Raw genomic sequence first — 26,834 nt, forward strand, 5'->3', positions numbered from 1 at the left:
GCAAACTCTCGGGTTAAATCTGCGGCCGCCTGCAAAGGAAGGAGAGCCGCAGCCGCGGTCTCCCGGCAGCGGGAAGGGAGCAACCCCAAACAGCCAGGGACAAAACAAGCGAGTCATGAACTCGGAAAGGCACGAAAGAAGTGGCGAGTAAAGCAGGGAGCTGCAGCCGCAAGCTCCCGCCAGAGAAGAGAGAGAACCGCAGCCGTGGTCTCTACAAGAGCCGTTGGGCTCAGAAGCTGGGAAAAAGAACGGGCAGGGCCAGGAAGGATCCCCTCAAAATTTCCCAGGAAGCACGAGAGAAACGATTAAATACCAGACAGAGGGAAGGGAGAACATGGAATACACATAAAACAACCTCCACCCCTGTCAGACAAACACAGAAAAGACACACAAAACTTAGCTAAAAACTACGCTATCTGCAATATCAAACTTGTTCGCTACGAAGGCAAGAATGAACTGGAGAGTAGGAGGGGCCTGACGCCCCTAGTCTTGACTTCAAAAAACATTGTTGCCTTCGCACGATAGGTGGAGCTAACACCCGCAGTGATGGCCAGCCTCATATGGAAAATAAACAGATTAGTGTCATGGCCCCTTCGGAGGACTCGTCAGACAAGGACGACTCAGGAGTAACAGCCACAGACCCAGAAGGGGAAACAGAGGAAACTCCTGAAAATGCAGCTTCTACTCCCCCTCAGCTGGAGAGCGTCCAAGATACAGCTGAAGCTCTTCAGCCCAAATCAGGCAGTGACTAGGAGACTCCCCTCCCACCTGCAGAGCGGAGGTGACAGAAAGTCAGGCAGCAGAGGGGCCGCCTGTCTGTTTAAGGCCGGCACGCTTGCAGAAGCCAGAGGGGTGAGTGTTCCCACCTGTCTGCAGAGGTGTTCTTTAAAAGACAGACCCTGGCTTCAGCGTGTTGCTGACTACAACGTCGGGCATGACCTCCACTTGAAACGTAGTTCGCAGACTCCAGACCCTTCGGACTGAACCCCTGGCTTTCTGAACCTAGCTTCCCCACCTCGATGACGCTTACGGACACTGCTACTGGTACAGTTGCTAGAAGCATTCCTTTCTCCAGCCAGCTCCTGTTATCTGCTGGCCTTGGCAGATTTATGACCTAGCTAGCTGCCAGCTGCTTAGTTACAGCCCAGCTTCCAGCCCCAAAGCTGACAATTAGGTTGGTTCTACCTGGACTAGGGTTTTTCAATGAACTTTTATTCATTATCTTGTACAAACCCACCTTTAGCTGATCCAGCTGAAGTTTGTTTGCATTTTCACATACAACAAGTACATTTTGCAGATCTACTGAGGCCTCAATGTACTGGACACACAGCTGTTCCAATCGTGAGAGTTTGAAATTAAGGGCCAATTTGTAGACATCCATGATTAGCAGTACATCCTGGACATGCCCTGTACAACACAAAAATCAATTCATTCCATATACTGAAGAAAAAGCAAAAGGTGTCACAGCAAGCAGAGAAGTTAGTTAAGGCCCCACTCCCAATACTAAGAATGTTCCAATGAGGCTCTCCTAGCTGAGTATTAAAATGCCCTTGAAGCACTACATAAAGTAACGCAATGTAGACAAGTGACATGTTGTACTATATGGTGGACCTCTTAACCCAGAGGCTGCCAACCTTATTGGACCAGAGGGTACATTTTGAATTTTGAGAGACTATTGGTGGCACTAGTCACAAAATGGCTGCCATGGGGACATGGCATAACACCAAATTAGACAGTAATCATGGTGAAGCTTTTCCCATAATTGTATTTCCATAGTAGAAAAGGCTTGACCTGTTGAATTTCAGCCCGCCATACAGCTGTTAAAGGCGCAAGAACCCTGTTTTTCCCCAATGTCAACCCTAAACCAAAGTCTATCCTGTACCCACTTACCTGGAAATAAGCCTCATTAAACACAAAGAGACTTACTTCTGAGTAGATACGTATATGGTTCCTATACATTGAATTCTTAATGAGTCCTTGGTCTTTAGCTCTTGCAAAGCAGGAGACATGCCAAAGCCTCTCTGCAAAATTTTCACATTTGCTTTTTGGGGGTAGGGGGATTCTTTAACATTCACCCACACTTATAGTGTAGTAGTATTTTCAGAAAACAACTTCTAGGCACTACCTGATCGCAGGCGAACCCACAACAGGAAAATGCATTCTGGCTGCTAGGGAAAAAGGAAGTGCTCCTATCTAGGCCTTTCCATTGGTGCCACAGTGCCTGTAGGTGACAAGCTGATGATCCCTGTCTTAACCTGTGGCTCTCCAGAAGTTGTTGGCCTTCAACTCCCATCAGCCCTACCCAGCATGGCTAATAGTCAGAGACAACAGGAGCTGTAGCCTAGAAACATATGGAGGGCCAAAGATTATCCACTCCTATGCTAAATGCTAAAAACTAAAGCCCCTTGTAGTCATGAGGTGATTATTTTTAAAAGCAGGGCTGCACACCTGGAGAAGTAAGCAGAGAGAACAACAACGTTATAACCTCTAAAAACCTTGGGGCCAGATAATCTTTAGGACTGCCTTACCTTATACCTGCCACTTAGTCATGCTGTTCTTTGGGAAAGACATTCTTAGTAATGCCATATGTAAGAAGTTTGCCTTAGGCTTTCAAAAAACAGGGCTTTTGGTGTTGCAGCGCCTGCCTTTGTAATGCTCTCAGTAAACAGCAGGCAGGTGCTTCCTGTATTGGCATTTGGGTGCCTGCTTAACACACATTTGTTTACCTGGGCTTCCCTGAGGGGTGAGCCACTTGTTGAGTTATTAATCTAGTTCACTGATGTGTTATTTGTAATTTGTTTTTATTGGTGATGTTATGTTATTCACTGCAGTATAGAAATATTTGCAAATAAAAATAAAGATCAGGGTGCTGCTAGGCTAGTTCTCTTCTGAAAGGGTTTCCTTCCCCCCTCCTTCCCCTAGTCATTTGTTCCTCCCACTGGAGTTCCCTCATCCCCTGAGTACAAATGCAAAAAGTGCTTAGTGCACACCAATCTTAAGCAGGAAAAACAATGCTAAGGGCTCCTGGACAAAGTGCAGTGACTATGCAATGCTAAAAGCAATGGTGAAAGCAGTAGTTCTATCTATTCTGTCCAAATGTTTTAAAACAAACTTAATTGCTGAAAATGTGCTGCTAATTCATATCAGCCAGAGTCTGCTGCTAGAAGTGGCTACCTTGTGGTTTTTGGAGGAATCCTGTACACTTGCTACAAAGGCTTTCTATGACATTAGAGCAGAACACCTCTTAGTGAACAAGTGAGCAACTATAACAGCCATTTGCTCAGGATCCCTAAAGCAATATCCATTTTGCTTAATGTTCCAAGAATGTTGGGGACAATATCATGCAAAAACAATCTGGCCACAGTTAACATAAAACAATTAAGTCTTTTGAGTTAAGATTTTCATTGTGATCATCATCATATATTCAAAGCAAGTTTTGGAGTAAAAAATGTTGGGGACAAAAGTGAGCTTAATATGCTGGTATATTACTCGGAGTACAGGGATATATTAATTGGATTGCATTGGGCTTTAGAATTATAAGCATCTGGGATGTTAGACCTAAGTTTTAGTTGTTTTTGGCTGTTCTGTGTTAACAGGAAAACCAAACAGATAAACGACAATGTGTTTATGGATTGGAAATACATAGCTGTTATGTGAAAAAACTCTGAAAGAGACATGAAATATACACCTCCTCCTAGGAGGCAATTCCGCTATCCTACCTCTGCGTGGGTATTTGATCTTGTCAGTGTAGAGGAACTGCATGAGGACCTCAAAGGGCTGGGCTTCAGCTTCCCGGATAGTCACCTCCAGCAGTGGCTGTAAGCGGCATGGCTTGACATTGTTGCCTGCTGTCTCCTTCTGGGGTGTCCCTTGTCCTTCTTCATCAGTCTCTTGCTTAGATTTCTAATAGCACAATGGGGAAAAGTCAAGTCTGCACCACATGGGCAATCCTACAGCCTAACACTTTCCAAAATCTATTCATACATCCAATCATGTACAGATAATACTAAGCAAATAAATTTTTGTTTTCACCTAGTATTATTACTAAAAACTTAGAACATGTGTAGCCAATGTGGTGACCTCCAGATGTTGTTAGGCTAGAACTTCTATCAGCCCCAGCCAGTATGGTCAATGGGCAGGGATAATGGGAGTTGTAGTCCAACACACATCTAGAGGTCATCATGCTGGCTACTCCTTCCCTAGAACATCCCATTTCTAGAACTAAAGAAATAATGCCAAAGTAAGTGCTTATCCAAGTTAATTAAATCCAGTCACAGCCTCACTTTTTCAATTAACCAAGACACCTGGATAAGCGTCCAATCATCTGACACTTTTTTCAACAGATGTAGCTATGCCATGTGAATGAAACTGCAAATCTGGAAGTCATGAGATTAACCACAGAACCAATTCTTCAAAAATGTTTCTCAAAATGCATGTCATGACAAATGACGGCTATAACAGCAACTGTCCCACAAGGAAACCTTTTCTCAGTAAACCATACCTGCTTCAGTCTCTCTCTTGCCTGTGTAATTTTCTTCCTGAGCCACTTACACCGAGCTGTGACAATAGCTGTATGCCCTCGAACCCTTTCTTCCTTCTGTTAAAACAGTGGAGAGAAAGAATTGCATTCTTTGACCATTATAGGATCTGACAGACAGCTTTTCTTGAAAATACCAGTGTTACCTACCAAAAATAGTAACCTCTCACTGGCTGTTACTATGGCAAGTTAAAACATTTTAAAATTCAGTGATGAGATCACTGCATATGTACAATTGCCAGTATAAAGTTAACAACCTTAATATTTTCCACCATTAATATTACACCATCCATGTTTATGTTATGCAAACTTAACACATGTTCTTGACAGCAAGTTTAGAATCCTGAAACTAGATGTATGAATGCCCAAATGCTTTGTATTTTCAATGTTTGTTGCAAGCCGCTTTGGGCACAGGTCACTGTGAAAACATGGCATATAAATGCACTCGATCAATCAAGAGCAGAGATGGCAAATGATAATGGGCAATATCTAAATCATACAAAGAATGCAGTGGAACTTTTCCCTATCAATGGTGCTCCTAACATCTCCTAATATAAAGCTGCAAATGATAAGAACAGGGGTGGGCAGGCTTCAAGCTTGCAGAATCTATTTTGTTTTACAAGCACCCCAAAAATCACAAACTAAAGCCTGGTGCAAAAGACAAACATCTAGAATTAATTCCGAGACCAGGAATTGGTTTTGAGTATCAAAACTAAACACAGCTTATTCCTTCCACAGAAACAATCAACTCCTGGTTACCCCAAGTTTTCTTCATTTCAGCAGTATAATGTAGGGAATGTGTGGGAGGGGAAGAGTCATTTTATGGCTACTATTGTTAAATAATTGGGAGTCAGAAATCCTTGCAGATGTACTGCAAATCACCTAGAGATCTATCAGAAGATCCAGGTCTACGTTCTTCCCATACCCAATTAAAAATAATTCCAATCATGTTGTTTGGTCTATAACACAAATAAGAATATAAGCCAACTAAATAGCCAGTTGGTAAGTTCTATTTCTCTACACTTCCATCAAAGCTGGCAAGCCTTTTGCAGTAGTATATAATAAAAAGTATTTGATATAACAACTATATTTCTTTAGCCAGGAATGACACAACTTCTATTTAACATTTTAATTAGAACTTGCTCACCTCTCCAAGAACAAACTCCAGATCACTGAATTGCCTGTTTTCCCACAGTCTTCCATAGTCATCATGTAAAGTGCATTTGGGATAACAAGAAAACTGAAAATGAGAGTTGAACTTCTGTTAAGAGTCTGAAAGGTTCGAATTCCCATGAAGCTCACCGGGTGACCTTGGGCTAGTCACTGCCTCTCAGCCTCAGAGGAAGGCAATGGTAAACCCCTTCTGAATACCGCTTACCATGAAAACTCTATTCATAGGGTCGCCCATAAGTCGGAATCGACTTGAAGGCAGTCCATTTCATTTTCATGTTGCAGAACTGCAATTATTAAAGTTGCCATTGGATCCAACACATTGCTCCACTATATAGCAGTCAGCTATAGAAGGACTCACTGTGCTATACAACATTTGAACAGGAGTAGTTCAATTCACAGGCCGATTCACAGGAGCTAATAATGATGTAGATGGCTCTTTGAAATATAACCAAGTAGAGGCAATGCTACATGGAAAGGTGTGTGAAATATATGCAGTATTAGTGATTCTCAACACAAACTACACACAAAAAAAGAAATATATGAATAGCTAAAATAAATAGGTATTTTACATAAAGAGGTTGTTGCACTGAGCCAGAACAGCTATGTTTAAGCAGCCACCCACATCATTCTTATACTTGTGAATCGGGTCTCAGCTAGCTAGGGAGAGGATGACACACTTCCATGACACACTTGGGATTCTATGATGAGATACCCAGGCTCAGGTAGAAAGATAAATGTACTGGCAGCAAAAGTCAGACATGCTAGCCAGGTGCAGCAGGGATAAATATGAAACTCGTGTTTCACAGATAACAAAGATGCTTAAATGTAAGATCTATTCAAATTGGTGCAAACAGGGCAAACATACTGGGTTCAAAATAGGTTTTTTCAGACCTGCCTAAGGGTTTTCATATGGATATGAATGGTGACAGATGTGGCATGCTTCAAGATGACAGTTCTTTGAACAAAATTGTTTGAAATGTTTACGAAATGGTTGAACTTATATTGATTAAGGTTTCCCTCCATAATTTAGCAGGAAGTGAAGCATAAAAACTTTTAAAAGAAATTGCTCTTTGCTGTTAAACTTGATTAACGTTAAAGTAACCATTTATTATGGATTGTATCCAACTAAGTTTTACTCAGAGCAGACCCACTGAAATTAATGGACCTACATTAGTCATGTTCATTATTTTCAATGAGTCTACTCGTGAGTTGAAATGGGATTGGACACAACCCCATCATCTTAAATGAATTGAACCCCAATGCTTTTAGCATGTTACCTGGAATCTATACATTTCTCCACTCCTAATGTTGTTATCCACTGTCCCACCAAAGATGTACATTGCATCACAGATGACTGCTGCAGCATGAAAAAGTCTTCCAGTCGGCAGCTACAAAGTTAAGAGGGAAAAACATGCACAGATATTGTATCCATCAAACATATAGAACAGGGATGGGGAACCTTTTTCAGCCCAAGGGCCGCAATCCTTTAGCAGCAGCCTTCTGGAGGCTGCACACCAGTGGTGGATGGAGCAATGGGTGCAACTCCTACCTTTGTACCATAGGCTACACTGCAGCCATGCAGACGTCAGAGGTTTCTACACATACGCCTTTCCACCCAGACAGTTCAAGAATACATTCCAGCTAGGCAAAAGCATTCAAGAAGGGTGCAGAGGAGGGCCAGTGAGGGGTGTAGCCAGGGGAGAATTCCAAGGGCTGGGAAAAGGCCTGGAAGGAAGCATTCAGCCCCTGGGCCTGAGATTTTTCACCGAATATAAAATAATGGTGATATCTAGCATCACCTTCTTTCACCCAATTCTTGCTACTCTGTGAGCAACTCTTTGTCAAGGAGAGTTGCTTCTCTCCCTTCATTTCTACAAGAAGTGTTTTCTTGAAAACTGTCTTTCTTGGCACCACTGAGCAGACAGTCACACGACTTTAGAATTCCTCTCATAATCCTTCTTTATTGCATTGTTAAAGACTAAATCTCGTCCCCTCTTTTCATCACCAGCCATTACTAATTTAATCATGTTGATTTTTCAAAAGTCTAGTTTTTCTGGCATAAGGAAGAAACCTATTTACCAGATAGAGATGGAGGATTCCTAGATAGGCATGACGACTCCTACTGGACTGACAGGCAGGGTCTTTCAAGCCTTTCACCTCTTCTCCAGAGGGAGGAGTTGTCCTGTCCTACAGACAGACCCTGTCTTTGGTCTGTGAAGGTTGCGTCTTTCTGTCTCTGTTCTCTTCAGATTCTTGTGGCTATTCTAGTTGTAATGCCTCCTCTCCCCGTTTGTTTGTGTCATTCCTCCTTCCGTGAACTTTTGTCTTTGTTGGTTCTCTTCAGGTCTTTCCCCTTGCCTCACACCAGTTCCTGCCTTTTCTTAACTGTATCTCTTTCTCCCCTGTGGCCTTCTTAGTCCCCCCCCCTCTCCACAGCCTATCCCATTGGGGTGTTAAGTATTTTCACTAATTGACACTACCATGGGCTCTGGGGAAAAATAGTTTTCCTGAGTGGTTGCCACTGCAACCCAGAGGCAGCAGAGTTTGGCACATCCCAATTCCCGATACAGAAGGAGGACCACCGTTTGTGCCATAGCGTTATCCCGGCACAACTTTGCCAGACAGCTGCAGGGTTGTCACTCACACTTCTCTCCAGCCCCATGCAGGTTAGTGGTTACCCAGTGTCTCCCCTCCTCCATTTCTGGCTTATCAGTGTGGGAATTCAACTGATATTCTGCAGGGGAGGGGGTTCTGTGGTGCCTGCTGGTTATGTTCAGCGCCTTTTGGACAGGCTTCCATACTTTTACTCAGTACCCAGTGCACTGCATTGTTCTGCTCATGGCTTCTCCCATTGCTTCCCTGTTGCCTGCCAAGGCTCTAGTCAAGCAGGGGAGCTATCTGAACGATCCAGAATGAACATAGGAGATAGCTCACTCTTGCCAAGTGTTGCTGGGGTGGGGAGAAGAAGGGCTCTTTTTGCCAGCTGGCCAGGGCATTTTTCCTTTTCAAACTGAGTTCTGCTTCTAGACATGCTTTGTGCTCTGAGAAATACAGGGGAAAGCGATGGGCACTCTGCCCCTCAGGTGGCCTCTTCTATCACTCAGCCATTATACAGTCAGTCCTCCATTGGTGAACTTGGAACTGCACACACCACAGTAGTTCAAGGGGTGAACTTGTGAAGGCAGAGATGGTTTCGGTTGCTCCCTTTTGGCCCAGATGCCTGTGGTTTCCGGACCTGATAAACATGTCAGTGGGGACCCTTTGTGGCTCCCACCACAGCAAAACAGGTGATATTTGAAATTTTAAAAACACAGACTTGATCTAAGCCTTACACCTTTTTTACCTCACTGTCTGGACTTGGTTGGATAACTTCCCAGGTCTGAGAATCGACATCATAGCAATGAAGTTCATTAGGCAATGTGTTGTCTGCAGCACCACCAAACACATAGAGATGGCGATCAAAGGCAACCATAGTGTGGCCGTATCTCCGTTGTGGAGGAGGAGGAGACCCCCGTAGTAAATGCTCAGTAGGAATTCTTGTCCAACTGATACAGAAAACAAAAGGTAGTTATAAAATGAGCACTTACCTAGGAATAAGCTCTACAGAACACACAGAGGATTTTATATCTGAGTAAACATGCACACAGCTTCAGAATCTCCAGGAATTTTACATTTCTAACTTAGAAGCTTTTGGGTGTGGATTATAGTGACACACAGCATATATACTGAACACAGTGTCTAAGAATTCAAGCAAGTGCTCCACACAGGCTTTAGATTCATGGAGCTCTTCTTTTCTGATCCATCTGATAACAGATATAGACAGCCAACTGACAACTGGCTATAGCCTCTATCTCCTCTCTTTACATTTTTATTAGTATTTTCATAATTTTCTCCATAGAACAAACTTTTTTCCCTACAACTGACAATTATTTTTGTGCACAAATTATAGAAATCACATTAAATATCTCAAATCTATTTTACAAAATTGTTTTTTATTTAGCAACAATGTAGTTCTGGCTGGTTATTTTGATACACACATTTTTTCCTTGAATTCAAACTGAAAAAGATTATTGGTGATCTTTGCTCCACTCTGGCCAGAAAAGACAAACATCTTCTCTTTGCAAACAGCTACAGGAAAATTGCAACATGAAGGAGGAATCTCACCAGTTTGTTTAATCTGAAAAGCAGCAACACAAAATAAATCAACAATATTTCATTTTGAATTTATGCGGAACTGTGCATGGTAAAGTCACTGTCAATATAAAGTGTAGACTACTTACATCCTTCTCACTCAAAATATATATAAACACTATGGTCTTAAAAAACCATTTCATTCGTAGCTTGTCCAAAATGTATCAAAATTTCAAATCGTATTAGTATCTTGCAGCACAATCTTATACATAATCACTCAGAAATATGACTGAGTTCAATGAGGCGTATTCCCACATAAGTGAGTACAGCATTTCTTAAGGTACTATCCATCAGAAAATATATAGCTGGAATCCAAAGAACTGTACACAACTAGTTCTGTACGTTGGCTCTTCAATATCTATGTCACATGATAAACTGGCTTTGAAACTTTGGAGGCTTCAAAAAGTAGTTTGTGATTTGGCATGCTATTCAATGAAGAAAAAATCCAATTGGATACGCCCAAGCCCTTGAACATGCCTAAATAATTCTTTGGACCCTGGAGTCTATGTGCAAACACTGCTGAAATAATAGTATCTAAACAGAAGCAGCCTAAGATCTTGTCAATAACAGTTTTAGCATTCAGTGTTGTGGGTGATAAGCTTTATTGTAAAATGAAGCACATGTCAAGAATATGGTTGGCAAATTCAACTATTATTTTCTTATTACTACATCAAAACATGTGAAATTGAATCAATATTTCACCTAAACTACTGGTGAAATAGTAAAGATATAAACTGAGAAGGATAGCAACATAGCTGTTGATGTCTGGCTATATGAAAAGTTAAGAGTTTAGGTCCCCTGAACTACTCAGGAGCAGAATTCAAAATCTTGAAAAAGTTTTCAGCTTTAAAATGTTCAGCTTTAATGAGTTTCTTATCTTTACAGTTGTGAAGAAATGTATGCAGGCTATATCTATGGATGGCTCAAACTCTTTGAATACATTTCCCCTTCTATCAAATCTACAAAGTGTCTCACTCTTTATTTTCCCAAATTGGGAATGATCCAGACAGGCTTACGTGTCCATAGCTCTCTAGCAAGGGCCCTTGCTCAGTGCCAAGACACCTTTATTTCTCCCAGAGGAGGCAGGAGAAGTGAAAGCTTTTTCATGGCGTGCTACAAAGCTCTGAACATGGCAAACTCCTTCTTCCCAAATTATCTCACAAGTACAGAGAATGTGGAAGAGAAGGATCTGTGCCAAACCCAAGCTAATCCATAATTTATGGACCCTTGGATCCAATAAAATATGTGTGTGGGACCTTTGGCTCTCCAAATGTTGCTGAACTACAATTCCCATCAGCCCCAACAAGCATGGCCAAAGACTAGGGATGACAGGATTTGTAGTTCAGCAATGTCTGGAGGGCCAAAGGTTCCCTACATCTGCAGTAAAGAATGTGTGGCAAACAAAGCCATCGGGTTTTTTTTGGAAATTTTTACATTTTTAATCTTACCCTCTTTTTTTTGGTGAATAATTTTTCCAGTGCATTGAAGCTGGAGACAGGGAATATTCTTTCAATGAGTTAACCATTTTTGAGACAGATATTGTGTCCCATGGGGCACACACATTTCTCCTGTCCCACTTTTACATATGGTCAAACAGATATGGCAGATTTGTGAAACAATACAAATACCTATTTAACAGAGGTGAAAGTGAGGTGAGTGCACATATGATAAGGAACCATTTCACTCACCAGAAAGGCTTTTCTCTGTGGGCACCAGGGCACCGCCAAGTGGGTACTGTCTTCCTTTGCTAGAGCTTGAGGCAGGAAAAAGTTAACACTTCAACAGACAGTCACCACAGCCTCTCCCATGGAGTGCTAGGTCGCTGTCTGGTCAAGCTTAAAAATATAATTTTATAACACAAATAGAAACACTAACAACATTAAATCAACCATAACTAACATGAAACTAAGAAGTTGCACACTGCTTGCTAGGTCTGTTCACTGACCCTTTAGTCTCCACCCATTTTCTTTATAATGTTTACACCATTTGCATCCCAGGGTGGGCTGGGGGTCTCCTGGTGCCCACAGAAAAACACCTTTCTGGTGAGTAAAATGGTTCCTTCTCCAGTGGACACCAGGACACCCCCAAGTGGGATGTTCCAGAGCTGACCTATTGTATGGGCGGGTACAACTCTTCAATGAATTTTTAGCACTTGCTGGATAACTTGCCTACTGAAGGCTGCTTCTGCAGATGCATAAATGTCTATCTTATAATGTCTAGTGAAAGTATTTGGGTTTGCCCAGGTGGCTGCCTGACAAATCTCTTGTAGAGGTGCATTTGTCGAATATGCTGCAGTAGCAGCTGCTGCTCTCGTTGAGTGTGCCACAATACCTGGTGTCAATGAGATGTGTAGCGAACTATACACTAAGGCAATGCAACCCTTAATCCATCTTGCAAGAGTAGAAGATGACACCTTTTTACCCAGAGTAGTTGAGTGGTAAGAAACGAATAACGAATCTATCTGCCTTATTGATCTTGACCTATTCATATTAACCTTAAGGGCTCTCTGCACATCTAAGGAATGCCAAGCACACTCTAGAACATGTTGTGGTGATGGGCAAAATGTTGGCAATACTAACTTCTGCTGATTGTGAAAGACTGTATTAACCTTTGGAATGAAAGCAGAATCTGTTCGGAGTATGACTGTGGAAAATACAGAGATGTTCTGCTACTGAGAGTGCTCTCAGTTCGGACACCCGTCTAGCTGATGTTATTGTCACCAGGAATAGCACCTTGAAAGACATTATTCGCAGAGTGGAAGTTTTCAGTGGTTCAAATGGAGGTTTCTGGAGAGCTGACAACACCTTGTAAAGGTCCCACATAAGAAACTGATGGTGAACAGGCACCGAAGTCAGAGAAGCCCCTCTTAAGAACTGTTTCAGATATGGATGCATACCCAGTGACTCAGATGAAGACTTACAAAGCACTGTTGCCAATGCTGACGCTTGTCTCCGCAAGGTGCTGGGTTTCAACCCATGCTTACATCCATCATTTAAATCGGGGTACCGTAGAGGCACCTGTAGCACCAAATCCAGACAAAGAGGCAGAGACCATGGGGGCTCGTCAGATAGGTTGACTAGAATGACATTGGCCTTCTCTAGCCTTCCTTTCTTCAGCCCTTGAGCCAACAATGGGAATGGGGAAAAGATGTAAAGTGTTCCTGTTGGCCAAGGAGAGTTCAGGGCATCTACACTTTCCGCTACCAAAGACGGGTATCAAGTGTAGTACCTCCTCAGTTGATGATTGACATCTGATCAAAAAGGTCCACATCTATCCTTCCAAACCTTTTGCGGATCTGTTTGAATACCTCTTTGTGAAGTTGCCACTCTCCCGGCAACAGACATCCTGTCTGCTTAACCAGTCCGCTTGTACATTGTCCACTCCCCTTAGGTATTCTGCTGTCAACAAGTGCAGGCCCCGCTCTGCCCAGGATAGCAATCATGATGCATCCAGATGAAGCATCCGTGATTTTGTCCCTCCTTGACAGTTTATTAATGCTTTCACAGAATTGTTGTATTCCTCAACATCACATGCTTGAGATGGAATAATGGCACAAAATGCTGTAGCACCAGTTGTGCTGCCCAAAGCTCCAATAAGTTGATACCTTGTTTTGCTTCCTGTGGAGACCACGATCCCTGTAGAATCTGGCCTCTGCAGTGAGCACCCCACCTCAGTAGACTTGCATCTGTTGTAACAATATCTCGTGGTGGGTCCTTTAGTGGGACACCTCTGCGTAAGTTGCAATCCTTTGTCCACCACCGTACAGCTGCCCTCAGTTGTGCTGTTATTGGACCTGGAAGTGCATGGAATGTGCTATCTGCCACTGGTAAGGTAACAATGTCCACTGTAGAGGCCAAACATGAAATCTGGCCCATGATGTAACTAGCATCCCCAAAAGCTTTGCTAAGACCATTAGATCCTCTGTGGCTCTCCTCAGCAATGGTTGAACAGCCAACTTTATTTTCTCCACTCTCTCTTCCGAAAGAGATATTGGTTCCCATTCTGTGTCTATCATTGCACCCAGATGCTGCAAATGTTGCTCTGGAAACAAATGGCTCTTCGCTACGTTCACCAGGAACCCATGATCCTTGAGAGCTGCTAGGGTGACGTGAATATCCTGATAAGCTGACTGTATTGTCTGTGACTAAATCAAAATGTTGTTTAAGTATGGGTGCAGATGCACCTCTTGACAGAGACAAGCCACAAGGGTCACCATTATCTTTGTGAAGATCCTTGGAGCTGATGCCAATCCAAAAGGCCAAGCCTGTACTGATAGTGTTGATTGCCGTAAGTGAAGCGGAGGTACTTGCAATGCTGTGGATGGATTGGCACATGGAGATACACCTCGGTTAGATCTATGGAGGCTAAGAAGTCTTGTGGCTGAAGCACTTCCTGTATTGAAACCAATGTTTCCATGCAAAATTTTCAGTATCTTACGATTCTGTTCAGGAATTTTAGGTCAAGCACAGCTCTCCAGGTGTTCCCTTTCTTCAGCACGATAAAGAGCAGAGAATAAACACCACAAAATCTCTGGTCCTGCTGAACTGGTTCTATGGCCATTATCTGCGAGAGATGGTCTATTGCCTCCTGTACTAGTCTGCACTTCTCTGGATCCGACAAAATTGATGATGGGATAAATCTGCTTGGAGGCGTAGCCTGAAACTCTATTTGATACCAGTGCCGCACCGCATTCTTGACCTAGCAGTCTGATGTTGTGGCCTCCCACCGCAATAGGAAATGAGTCAGAATGGTCTTTGTTGTCTTCCACCCTGTTGGAAGCTGCACCTGCATTTTGCGCTCCTGCTTGCTGTTGGTTGTGCAACTGGAATATAGGACGGACCCAAGCTTGTCTGTTGTAACGATAATCTCGCCCTCTTCCTGCAAATCTAGATGGACAAAATGCCTGATATGGTCGATAGCGCCAAAAGGAATGCCAGTAATCCTTTCTTTGGCTTGTTACTGGCATTACCTTTTTCTTTTGTTTTGTTTCTACTAATACATCCTTCAAAACATCCTCACCAAACAATTTCTTGTCTGCATTCGGTTCTATAGCCAGCACCAGATGGAAAGTAGCATCTGTCTCCCAATAGTGAAGCCACAAGATGAGCCTAGCCACCACTGTGGCTGCCATAGCCCTGGCTGTGAACTGAGTTGCATCCCTTGTAGGATCCGTTCTCGAGACCTTCAGAATGGTTTTCCTAAGTCTCTCTGGCTCCTGATTTGGATTGTCCAAAACATTTCTAACCACAATAATGCTGCCATTAAAAACACAGATGCTGCACTAGAAGCATGTATAATTAATGCTGTCGCCTCATGTACTTTTTTAAGTGCCATGTCCAACTTTCGCTCTGTAAGATCCTTCAGCTGAGCATCCCCATCCCTTGAAAGGAAATTTCTAGAAACTAAAGCAGAGATTGAGGCATCAATGGCTGGGGTTCTCAGCTGCTCCATGAACTCTGGCTCAAATAAGTATAATTTATAAATATATGACACTGATCTTTTAGACTGAACTGGTGAATCCCATTCAGATTTCACTATTTTCCTGAGAAGTGATGGCACTTTAACCACCTTGTCACTAGGCTTTGTTTCTGGAAGAACAGTTGCTCCCCTTGAAGTGAAAGGTTCCTGTTCCACAGCTTAATCCTTTAAATCTAAAGCTAGCCTTGCATAACAAAGGCATATAGTAAGTGCTATGGAACAGTCTGGTGGACTGCTGCTCATCTACCTGTGAACCATCACTCCGTTCATCTGTATCCTTTTAATCTTTTAATTTTCTTAATCTTTCTACTTTTAATATGTATCCTTCTTAATTTGTGTTGTATTTCGTTTTTGTTGTGCTTTCTGTTGTTTGTTTGTACATGTTTTTGTGATTTTTTACTATGATGTATTGTATTTTACCTTGTTTGTTCACCGCTCTGAGAGCTATTCTGCTAAGGGCGGTATATAAATTGAAATAATAAATAAATAAAATAAATCCTCCTTCAGAGTAATAACTGAATCATCATGCACAAACTGTTGCATAGCAGCGGTTGGCCTGTCAGGTCTGTGTGCTGCAAACCCCCATGTTCTACCTCTGCCCACATCATATGGATCTGGTGAGTCATTTGCATGTTCTCTCTGTAGCCCCTGTTGCTCATCATCGGGCATACTTGCTTGACCCATCTGAGCACTGCACTAGAGCATATTGGGTGGCAACTGACTATCCCCTGTTGCTTGACATGATTGTGTGAACTGTGGTATTTGTACAGGAGCTACTTGAAAAGACTGGTGAAAAGCAGCTAGTTCTGCTAAAATGTCATCCATCAGAGCTCTTCTAATATGATTTAATTCAGCAGGGCTTAAATCAAAATATTCCACCTGCTGAAGTTCTTGATTGGAACAGGAGGTGGCAGCAGAGACCACATTAATTGACTGTGCTGAATTCGTATTGTGTTGCTGATGCTTATTTGTATTTAGTAAGACTCTATGCTTTTTGACCAGAGGTGGCAGTATTACACAAAGGCACCGTGGCTAAACGGAAAGTTGGACTTACCGTGAAGTGTCCTTCTGGTCAGCAGAGAGTGGAGCAGACAGGAATGGGTTAACTCTCCTGGAGGCAGGGTCAGCACTGTAACACAAATGTTTAGCTGGTGGCCAGCCGCAAGGGGAGGAACCTTCTCCTGTTCTCCAGTTTGTGACACAGCTGTAAAAAACCAAGTACTGAGCAGCCGGCCACTCCACCTACATGAACTTGAAACTTGAACAGGGGATAGAACAAGAAGAAGCGTTAACAAATCAGCACACAGTGCCAGGAAGGGATGAAGGGAGCCCTTACTGCTCTATGCAGGGGGTGAGTGACCGGCAGTCGCCAGAGGGTTTCCGGAAGGGTGCCCTCCCCACCCCACGGCCTAGGTTTTGCTGCAGGGTGGGGCTGTCTGCTCCACTCTCCGCTGACCAGAAGGACACTTCATGGCAAGTGCAACTTTCCGTTCTCGGTCAGCGGAGGAGCGGAGCAGACAGGAATGGGATGTACCTGAGCAGTGACCCCCTCAAACATCCTTGGGTGGGAGCGAACCTAGGCCACCACCCTGTGAAGAACCCTTCTGCCGAAGGCAGCTTTGACAGCAGCAAATTTATCCACCTTGTAGTGTTAGATGAAGGTGGATGTGTGAGCCCAGGTGGTGGCTTTGCAGATTCCCTCCAGTGGGGCATCCTTGTGGAGCACCGCCATGATGGCAGCCCCTCTAACTGAGTGTGCAGTGATCCCTGGAGGAAGAGCTCTCCCTTTTGCCTGATGGGCCTTAACTATGCAATCCCTCACCCGGCGGCTAATGGTGGACGTGAACACCTTTAATCCCTGCGCCCCTTGTTTAAAAGACACAAACATGGCCTCAGACCTCCTGAACGGTTCTGTACTGTCCAGGTAGAACCGAAGTGCCCGCCTGACATAGAGATTGTGCTACTTCTCCCTGCAATGAACCAGGTTGGGGCAGAAGTTGGGGAGAAAAATGTCCTGTCCCCTGTGTAAAGAGGAATTGACCTGGGGTAGAAAAACTGGGATCAGGACAAAGAACCACCTTGTCTGGGTGAAAAATGCACAGCTCCTCCTGGATGGAGAGGGCCCCCAGTTCCCACACCCTCCTAGCTGAGATTATTGCCACAAGAAAAACTGTCTTAAGGGTGAGGTCCTTGATTGTGACGGTTGAATTGATTGAATGTGACGGTTCAAATGGATGTTGTGAGAGAGCTCCAAGGACTAACGAAAGAGCCCAGGAGGGAAACCTGTGCTGCATTGGAGGTGACAGCAGGGTTGCCCCTCGGAGAAAGCATTTGACTCAAGGGTGAGAGGAAATGGAATGGCTCTCCAATGCTGGAAACACACTGCCTAGGGCCACCACCTGTCTCTTGAGCGTATTGGGGGCTAGCCCCTGGTCCAGACCGTCTTGCAGGAAGTTGAGAATGGTGTGAATGTGGCATTCCGCAATAGGTAACTGTTTGCGTGTACACCACCTGTTGAATGCCTTCCATGTGAGGTCATAAATTCTCTGGGTGGATTGTTTGCGAGATGCCAGAATGGTGGAAACAACCCTCTCAGACAGCCCCTCTTCACTTAGCCACTGTTGCTTAGCCTCCAAGCGTGAAGCCAGAGCCACTCTGGGTCTGGGTGAAGGATGAGTCCTTGTGAGAGATCTGGTCTGGAGGGAAAACACCACGGCAGACTGGAGCTGAGGTCCATTATGTCGGAAAACCACGGTCTCCGTGGCCAGTGTGGAGCCACCACTATCACCTGGGCCTGGAGAACTCTGATTCTGCACAGCAGCCTGGACAGAAGAGGTAGAGCCGGGAAGGTGTAGATGAGTCCCTGAGGCCAGGGGGCTGCCAGGGTGTCTATGTCCTGGGCGCGTGGATCCCAGCCTTGTGCCATGAACTGGTCCAGCTGGGCATTCACCGATGAGGCAAACAGGTCCATGACCGGGAGCCCCCACTTCCGAGTGATCTCTAGGAATGCATCCCGGTGAAGGGCCCACTCTCCCTGGTGGACTTGTTCCCGGCTCAGTCAGTCAGCTTGTGTGTTCAGGGTCCCCTTTACATGTATGGCCAAAATGGAAGTCAGGTGCCTTTCTGTCCACTGGAACAGCAGGTTGGTCTTCCTCTGAAGAGGGCCTGATTTTGTGCCTCCGTGTTTGCAGACATGTGATTTGGCTGTGACGTAGCCGGTGCGTACTAGCACATGAGTCTGATAAATAAGAGGTAGGAACTCCTGCAGTGTTAGTCAGAGTGCTCTGAGCTCCCACCAGTTGATTGACTGGCACCACTCCTGCACTGACCACTTCTCCTGTGCGATGTTGGAGCAACAGGTCACTCTCCAGCCATATAGGCTCACGTCTGTGGTGGCTATTGAGACTGTTGGAGCTCTGAGGGAGAGGCCGTTCTCCAGATGAGCCCCCCCCCCACTGGAAGGACTCCTGCACATGCCTCAGGAGGGTGATGAGCCAGTTCTGGCACAAGGTGATCTGGTCCTGATATGGAAGCAGCAGCCACTGCAGGGCTCTAGAGTGGAAGCGTGTCCATGGCACTGAGTCTATGGCCGCTATCATGGAGCCCTGCAGCTGAGCCAGTTCCATCAGAGAAGCCGAGCTGCCTTGCAGGCATGGGCGCAGCTGGTGCAGGAGCTTGTCCGTGCGATCGGTGGGCAGGAACAGCTTGCTTTGAGCAGTGTCGATGACCACTCCCAGATGTTGAAGGTGCTGGGTGGGTATCAGATGGCTCTTGTCCCTGTTGATGATGAAGCTGTGGTTCTCCAGACACTGGATGGTAGTCTGGAGATCCCGCTGCACCACTGTCGCTGAAGAGGCCCTCACTACTTGGACTCCCTGAGTACGAAGATGTGCCACTACTGCTACCATTATTTTGGTGAATACCTGCGGGGCCAAGGAGAGGTCGAAGAGCATGGCTGTGTATTGAAACTGGTGGTGGCCGTGCGCAAAGCAGAGGAAGTGTCTGTGCTGCTGGAGAATGGGGACATGCAGGTACTCCTCTGTGAGATCTATAGATCCCAGGAAGTTCCCAGGTTGAATGGCTTCCGCAATAGACCTGAGCATCTCCATCTTGAATTTCTTTGTCCGCAGGGAGCGGTTCAGAAAATTTAAATTCAAGATGTCGTGTTAACTGCCATTGAGTTTGGGGACTGTCAAGATTCCTGAGGACCGCTGATGCTCTGGCACAGGTTCTATGGTGCCTATCTCGAGGAGGTGAGAAATGGCATCCAGGGTTCTCTGCAGCTTCTCCAGCTGACGAGATGGAGGAGCTGTCCATCTGTCCTATGGGATGGTGGCAAACTCTAGGGAGTAGCCAGACTGGATGATGCTCAGTATCCATTTGTCTGAGGTGGAGGCTGCCCAGGCATGTGCATAAAAAATTGAAGTCTGTCCCCCACCTGGGCTGTCCTGGCATCATGGATGGCTTTGCTTGATGCTGGGCTTGGGGTTTTGACAACGTTTGTTGCCTCCTCCACCACTGGAGGGTGTGGAACAGGAGCGCTGGCAGGAGGGATTCCAGGAAGAGTTCCAGGACCCCAGAAGTGACATGTAGTCCTGTAGATAGCTGGATAGCCCTTGGGATGAAAGGAATGTGAAGCCTTCTTATGGGATTTGTCATCCTTCCAAGGAGCGGAAGGAAGAGCCTTCTTTTTATCCTTGGTCTCCACTAGGTGGTGCTCTAGAAACTTGCCCAAAAGGTGCCCACCTGAGTAGGACAGAGCTGCAAGACTGGCTTTGGAATGACGGTCCACTTCCCAGTTTCAGCCATATATTGCGTCTTATTACCACTCCATATCCAAAAGCTCTTGCTGAGTACTGTAGGCCGTCTAAGGAGGAATCTGCTAGGAATTCAGCTGTTTTAGCCAATTTGTGCAGCCCCTCCCTGACGTGTCTAGCATCAGGAGGCACCGCTTTAGCCCACTTTACCGCAGCCCATGCGAGGAAGGAGTTGGCTGCCGAAGCTCTCATGGCGTTATAAGATAGCCTCACTGAATCTGTCACTTTGGTCTGAAAGAGTATCTGCTCCTTCTCTGGGAATAGCTTCTTGGACAGAGCATGTGGAACTTTGGATTTGGCTGGATGAACCCATTCTTCCTTAACAATGTCCTGGAAGAACTTTGGAAAGGGAATGACCACCTTCTGATCCCCTGACCTGGAGAAGATGTCTGAAGATCCCTATTCCCCTTCCTTTAGTTTCCCCCCCCCCCGAGCAGTTTCCTTAGGAGGGTCTACCTGAAGGCAGGCCATAGCCGTAGAAATCAAAATAGGATAGGAGACAGGAGAATACAGCCTCTTATGCACCGGGGATATCATAGGGGAATCCTCCCGAGAGTTCCCCTTCTTCCTTTTCTGAGTCTGATGCAGCAGATGATGGGGGGCACCTTCCGCCCAGGAGCCTGAGCTGAGGGAAAGATGGTCAGGTGGGAACCCAGAGCTGGAGCATCTTTCGCATTTATCCTTATGTGGTTTAGGCTTCTGTAAGGGGCCCCTTCTTTTATTCTTCCCCTTTTTCTAACTGGGCTGGCCTCCCAGGAGGAGGAGGAGGAGGAAAATGATTAGAAATCATAGCAGCGTGCCCTGGAGTGGTTGGAGCCTTTTTTCCCTATGTGCACGGGTCCAACACTTGGCTAAGGAAGTCCCTGCCTCCATCATGGCCTTGTTAAGCCAGGCCAGCATGGCCGAAGAGGTAGAGGGCTTATCTAGATGGTGAGATTTGGCTTTTTTCCCTGCAGGAGGCACATATGCATCTTCCCCTCCCCCCGGCTGATAAGAAGGGAGGTGAGGAAACGAAACTATTTCACATGGAGAGTCTAGCATGCTTCCCGCCACTAAGGCGAGGGTGACTAATGGATTGCTTAATTGAGATGTAGTCCCCCCCCCCACTCAGGGACATCTTCCTCTGCAGAGGCATGAGAAGGGCTGTCTCTTCCCTCAGGCATAGTTAAAATCCCAGCTGAAGAGGGAAAAAGGTCAGGGCTGGAGCTCCCCCCCCCATTAGAAAAAGAAAGCTTAGCGGCTTTACCTGAGAACAATGCGGCAAGGAGGCCAACCATGCTTAGTGGAGGCCCGTTGCCCCAGGGGTTTTTTGAATCAACAAAATGCCTTGGATAGCAAAAGACCAATCTCTGCTCCTCCAAGGTCTTAAAATGCTCCTGAAAGCTTCCCTCTCCTTGGGACATGAAAGAGCATTCGATAAGGACCAGCAGGGGGAGGCGCAAGACAGATCCTAGCCTCCGCGGCTTCCAGGAGTTGGATAAGGGACAGCAGGAGGAGGCATGAGACAGATCCCAGCCTCCACAGTTAACAGGCTCTGCAGGTAGAAGTCTGTATGCTTCAACTGCAGTTGAGGATGATAAGCTCTCTGAGAAGAGCAAAGAAAATAGCTAAACTGTTCCTGAATCCCTTATGGGGACCCAGGAGGAATAGGCTGACTCTGTTGCTCGCTGAAGGTAGAGTAAAAAACTGGAGAACGGGAGGAGGTTCCTCCCCTTTGGCTGGCCACCAGCTAAACTTTTGTGTTATAGTGCTGACCCTGCCTCCAGGAGAGTTAACCCATTCCTGTCAGCTCCCCTCCTCTGCTGACTGAGAACTGTTGCACAAATTCAGGCTGCTGTAAATTAAATCCCGTAAATTTCTCTTCCTCCTCATCTGAATCTGAGCAAAAACGGACTGAGGGATCTGGAGCCCTTTCCTCCTCTGAGAGCATTTCCTCATTTACTTCCAGCCACTGCTGGCTTAGCTCTCCCACATAAGCTGCCCTTCTGCACTGTAATGATGTTGGTAAGGCTGCATCGTTGTCACTCCGTTTTCCTCAGTGTGAGATCCTTCCCTGCTTGCTCTGCTACCGCATTGCCTACAGGGGTCACTTTACTCTTGGTTTTAGCCACGTTTCCCCCCGATTGCTCTGCTACAGCATTAATTAACAGAGTTAACAGCACTTTGCTGCAGATTACTGGCCACTCTCTGTGCTACCACAAGAGTGAATGGGCCATGCGCTGACTGTGAGGCTGCTTGTTGTTGCTTAAAATAGCAGCTGCCTCTGTGTGCACTGCTGCAGCTTGTCTTTTTAATCGTCAGTTTGTCTAAGTGGGCTGTAGGTGCTACCGCACCAACTGCTCCTGCTGCTTTGTGCCCTGATTTTACTGTTTTAGAGTGCTCTGTGGAGACCTTGTTATGATCCTTATGCATTTCGCCATTAGCAGGAGAGGTTTGTTTGGTTCAGGTTTGTTTTTGTTTTTTAAACGGAATATACTGCTCTTTAAAAATGGAGGAATCAACCCAGCAAATTCATTACCTAAAAATCCTCAGCAAATCACCAAGATAATTAATTTAGGGGTTCAAATATTTAGAATAATTGTACTATAACTTAATTAATCAACAGACCAACGGTCAGTCAACAGTTGCTCAGCCACTCACACCAATTCATTAAAAAAACTGTCTGAAACCTTCTATACACATTCACACACAATTAATTTTCAACACTGAATAATAACGTAAAACTTAAATAAGGATATACGCTTGCCAGACTGAACAGCAAGGTGAAAATCAGCACTGCTCAAGCGAGGCAGGGAAAACGAACTAGCATGCCATGGGAGGGGCTGTGGTGACAGTCCGTTGGAGTGTTAACTCCTTCCTGCCTGAAATGCTAGCAAAGGAAGACAGTACCCACTTGGGGGTGTCCTGGTACCCACTGGAGAAACAATGATCTCTTTTTAAAACAATCTATCATCTTTTTCCAACCTAAATGAGTGAAGGGCTACAATCATATATACACTTACCTGGGGTTAAGTCCCACTGAATGTAACGATACTTACTGCTGAGTCAACCTGCACAGGACCATGCTGCATGACTTTCGTAATATATCATGTTGGTAAGAAACCTCTTTCTGAACTTTTAAAAATGTTATCCAAGGTTCCTCATCTCATCATAAAATTTGTTAACCTTCACTATCACCAAGGAACTACATTTTGACAAGACTAAGTTTTTATAGATTAGATAAGTATAAACTATATCACCTACTATGTTACATTTCCCCCCAATGTTCAATCCACTTACCTCTTCCCAACAAGTCAAATCCCTGTCTTGCAAACTAATAGTCCACATGTCATTTAATCTGTATTGGGGAAGAAAAATCAAATTTAAAATACTATTTTAAGAAAATTGATAATAACCAGGCTTGAACATCCTTCCAATCCCTTCATTTATGCAAAAAGACTCCTTTTCAATTTGGAGATTGACCAAAGGCCAAACTAGAAACTACAGATACATGCATGCATGCAACAAACCTCTCAGGTTTTGTTTTCCTACCCACAAAAAGTAGCCCTTGGAAGGGGGCAATGTGAAGTAGAGAAGCAGTATGGAAATCAGCCACTCCCTTCCTGCTGCTCCAAATCACCTGTCCCATCCAGAGCTGGAACTACGAGGCTAAGATGTGGGTGCAATGAAATCTCGTTTTATTAAAGTAATGGATACATCAAAGGTATTGCGCTTCATAGAAAAACCTGCACTAACTCACTAAAATCCCTAACTACACTCTAGACATGCTCTGTGGCGTATGAAGGAAGTTGACACAGCAGCTCCCCACTGTAAGCGGTAAGCTTAAGTAGGGAACACTTTCGATCGTCATCTCTGACTCCTTCGCAAGTCCTGTCTCTGCCCTGTCTGTTTCTCGCAGCGGCGGGAGCAAGGTGACGGGGGGCGTGTCTCTAATGGCTCATCGGAAGACACCTGCTCCTGAGTAACGGATTCGAGGTCAGGGGGCTGCATCATGCTGGTGGCATCCTGGGAACTGTTTGGTAAGGGAGGAGTTGGCACTTTTGCTGGAGCTTCCCCCAAGAGGTCCTCAGCAGCAACTGGGGGTGGCGCGCTCTCCTCCTCAGAGATCACGCCTTCCGTGGGAACTGACTGGAATTCAGGCTTGCTTCTCCCCCTGCAAGGTCTCGCGCAGACTCAACAACTCCCAAGTCTTCTGTGTCTCCTGGCAGCGGAGGCGCCTGAAACTCATGCCTCCCCCCTTCCTGTCCCTTGTGGGAGAGCTGAGGCTCAACATCACCCCACAAGGAGCTCCCCAGTACAGAGCTCCAAACACATGATCCTGGAGCCTACTCCAAGAAACCAGCTGAGTAAAGTCATCACACCTGTCTTCCACACTAGCAAGTCAAGCTGAAGGTGAAACACAAGCAGCTTGTTTGAGATAAATACCTTCAGATGGACTGGAACTTCACATTCCCCTGAGAGTTTTTCCAGTAGAATTAGAGAATCTATGTCCCTTTAGAACTTCAATGAACTTCTTCCCGGTCTTGATGGGAGAGGATTAATTGGGTAATCAAGTACTAGAAGGCAGTGAAGTGCTTAAAGGCCCTTCCAGACATCCTTTTTACTATGCATTCATGGTGATTTGTGCTCATGAAGCCTTCAGAGCAGTCATTCACAATCCCACTTTCAATACTATTTGCACCTGCAAATTGGGTGGTCTGGGGTACTTCACTTCTGAACAGTGCCTATCCTGCAACTTTTTGCTGAACTCCTGTAACTTTTCAGATCACAAATGTTTTGTAGGGTTAATTTAAAACCCCACTTTTGTTGTCCTATTGCCCACTTGGACAGTAATAATGTGGAAGCAATAGCGAAGTATCATAGAACTAATAAAGCAAAATAAATCTACTACTAATGCATTATTATTGTGTAAAGAATATGTTGCAAAATACATCCACAATAAAATGCTATTTTGGAGGAGCCATATATGTATTTGGAAAGGCATTTGGAACAAAGTATATTACTTCCTGTTAGTTCTCTTCTCACGAGGCTCTAAAGGATAGGAAATACCATTTTCCGACACTGAACACATTCAGAACTGCTTTAAACATGTTATTTTATGTTTCTTCACATCAATTTCAGTTGCTCAATAAGCTACAAAGATGTCAGACTGGGTCTTATTAACTGTGAATTTCTGGATGCCATCATAGTTCGACACAAACCTTAAAATACCAATGAGGAAAAAGGTAGGACCCAGCACAGATGTCCTGAGAGAGAGTTTTTATTACAGCTCAGAAAGACAAAGAACTTGTCTCATATTTAGAAATACTGAAACTTGAATTACTGTGTGCAAACAATTAGGGAAAAGACCAGAAAAATGGTACCTACCGTGCATTCCCATCATATCCTGCAAAAATCCAGAGTTTGTCACTATAGACTGTTGCCCCATGAGCTGACCGGGCAACAGGCAATCTGAAACAAAAACAGACCAATCATCTTACTTGACAGTGTGACAACACATTATCATCATTATCATCATCTATTACCCACCCTTCACCCAAAGACCCCAGGGCAGGTTACAACAATTTTAAAATATGACATTAAAACAATTTAAAAAACAACCTAAAAATACATGTCCCAGATGTCAAAAGAAAGGGTAAATGGACCATTGGTCACATCTGAAGTGTGATTTTCACAGGAGGCCTACCATCAAGTGGGTATCATAGCTCCAACTATCGTCCGAAGGCAAGAATGTTCTGAAGTCAAGACTACGGGCATTAGGCCCCTCCCACTCTCCAGTTCATTCGCAACGAGTCCAGAGAGAGATATCTAAAGGTGCATGAAAAAAGGCCAAGAGGCCTACCAGCAAGGACATAATAGCAATTGCATAACAATACGATTCTAACATTACAATATAACATAATTAGAAGTCTTGACTTCACTAGTAAACCTAAACCTAATAGCCTAACAGAAATATATAGAAACAGGAGAAAAATATGTAGGTATCCCTCAACTGGGAGGGTCATGATGGCAGGCCTCCTGTGAAAATCACCCTTCAGGTGAGACCAATGGTCCATTTTCCACAGGAGTCCTACCATCAAGCGGGATGTACCAAAGCAGCCCATATCAGGGAGGGACCACCCACATCCTAATCCTTATTAAGAACCTGTTGCAACACCCGCCTGCCAAAAGAGGCATCAGCAGAGGCATACCGATCTATTTTGTAATGCCGTATAAACGAATGTGGGGTAGACCAAACAGCAGCTCTGCAAATATCAGCAAGAGGAGCATTGGTAGCAAAAGCAGCCATAGCGGCTGCTGATCTAGTGGAATGAGCTGTTCTTTTAGAGGGAATAGGAAGCTTAAGGGACTCATAAGCTAAGGTAATACATGCACGCAACCAGCGGGATAAGGTGGAATTAGCTACTTTATTCCCCATAGAATGTGGATGAAAGGATACAAACAAAGACTCAGTTCATTGTATATCCTGGGTCCGAGACAAGTAGGTCTTGAGAGCCCTCTGAATATCCAACAAATGCCAAGCCTTCTCCAGAGAATGGATGGGATTCGGACAAAATGAAGGAAGAACAATGTCCTGGTTGCAATGAAAAATTGAATTGACCTTGGGACGGAAGGATCTGTCTTTAGTACAACAGAGT

The 26,834-nt window shown here is 44.8% G+C and overlaps 1 protein-coding gene across 1 annotated transcript in view; it reads right to left on the reverse strand.

Annotated features, from left to right (window-relative positions):
* The window catches only part of LZTR1 (leucine zipper like post translational regulator 1), a 67,675-nt gene that overhangs the window by 27,567 nt on the left and 13,274 nt on the right, over nucleotides 1-26,834 (reverse strand). The window contains exons 6-14 of the mRNA XM_061631776.1: nucleotides 25,564-25,647; nucleotides 23,476-23,533; nucleotides 9,748-9,887; nucleotides 9,054-9,255; nucleotides 6,988-7,098; nucleotides 5,685-5,777; nucleotides 4,502-4,597; nucleotides 3,720-3,903; nucleotides 1,238-1,407 (exon numbers count right to left, since the gene is read on the reverse strand). Coding sequence (XP_061487760.1) covers nucleotides 1,238-1,407; nucleotides 3,720-3,903; nucleotides 4,502-4,597; nucleotides 5,685-5,777; nucleotides 6,988-7,098; nucleotides 9,054-9,255; nucleotides 9,748-9,887; nucleotides 23,476-23,533; nucleotides 25,564-25,647 — 1,138 coding nt within the window. The remainder of the gene's footprint in view (nucleotides 1-1,237; nucleotides 1,408-3,719; nucleotides 3,904-4,501; nucleotides 4,598-5,684; nucleotides 5,778-6,987; nucleotides 7,099-9,053; nucleotides 9,256-9,747; nucleotides 9,888-23,475; nucleotides 23,534-25,563; nucleotides 25,648-26,834) is intronic.

Source organism: Rhineura floridana, chromosome 6, assembly GCF_030035675.1.
Source record: "Rhineura floridana isolate rRhiFlo1 chromosome 6, rRhiFlo1.hap2, whole genome shotgun sequence".
Taxonomy (NCBI): Eukaryota; Metazoa; Chordata; class Lepidosauria; order Squamata; family Rhineuridae; genus Rhineura; species Rhineura floridana.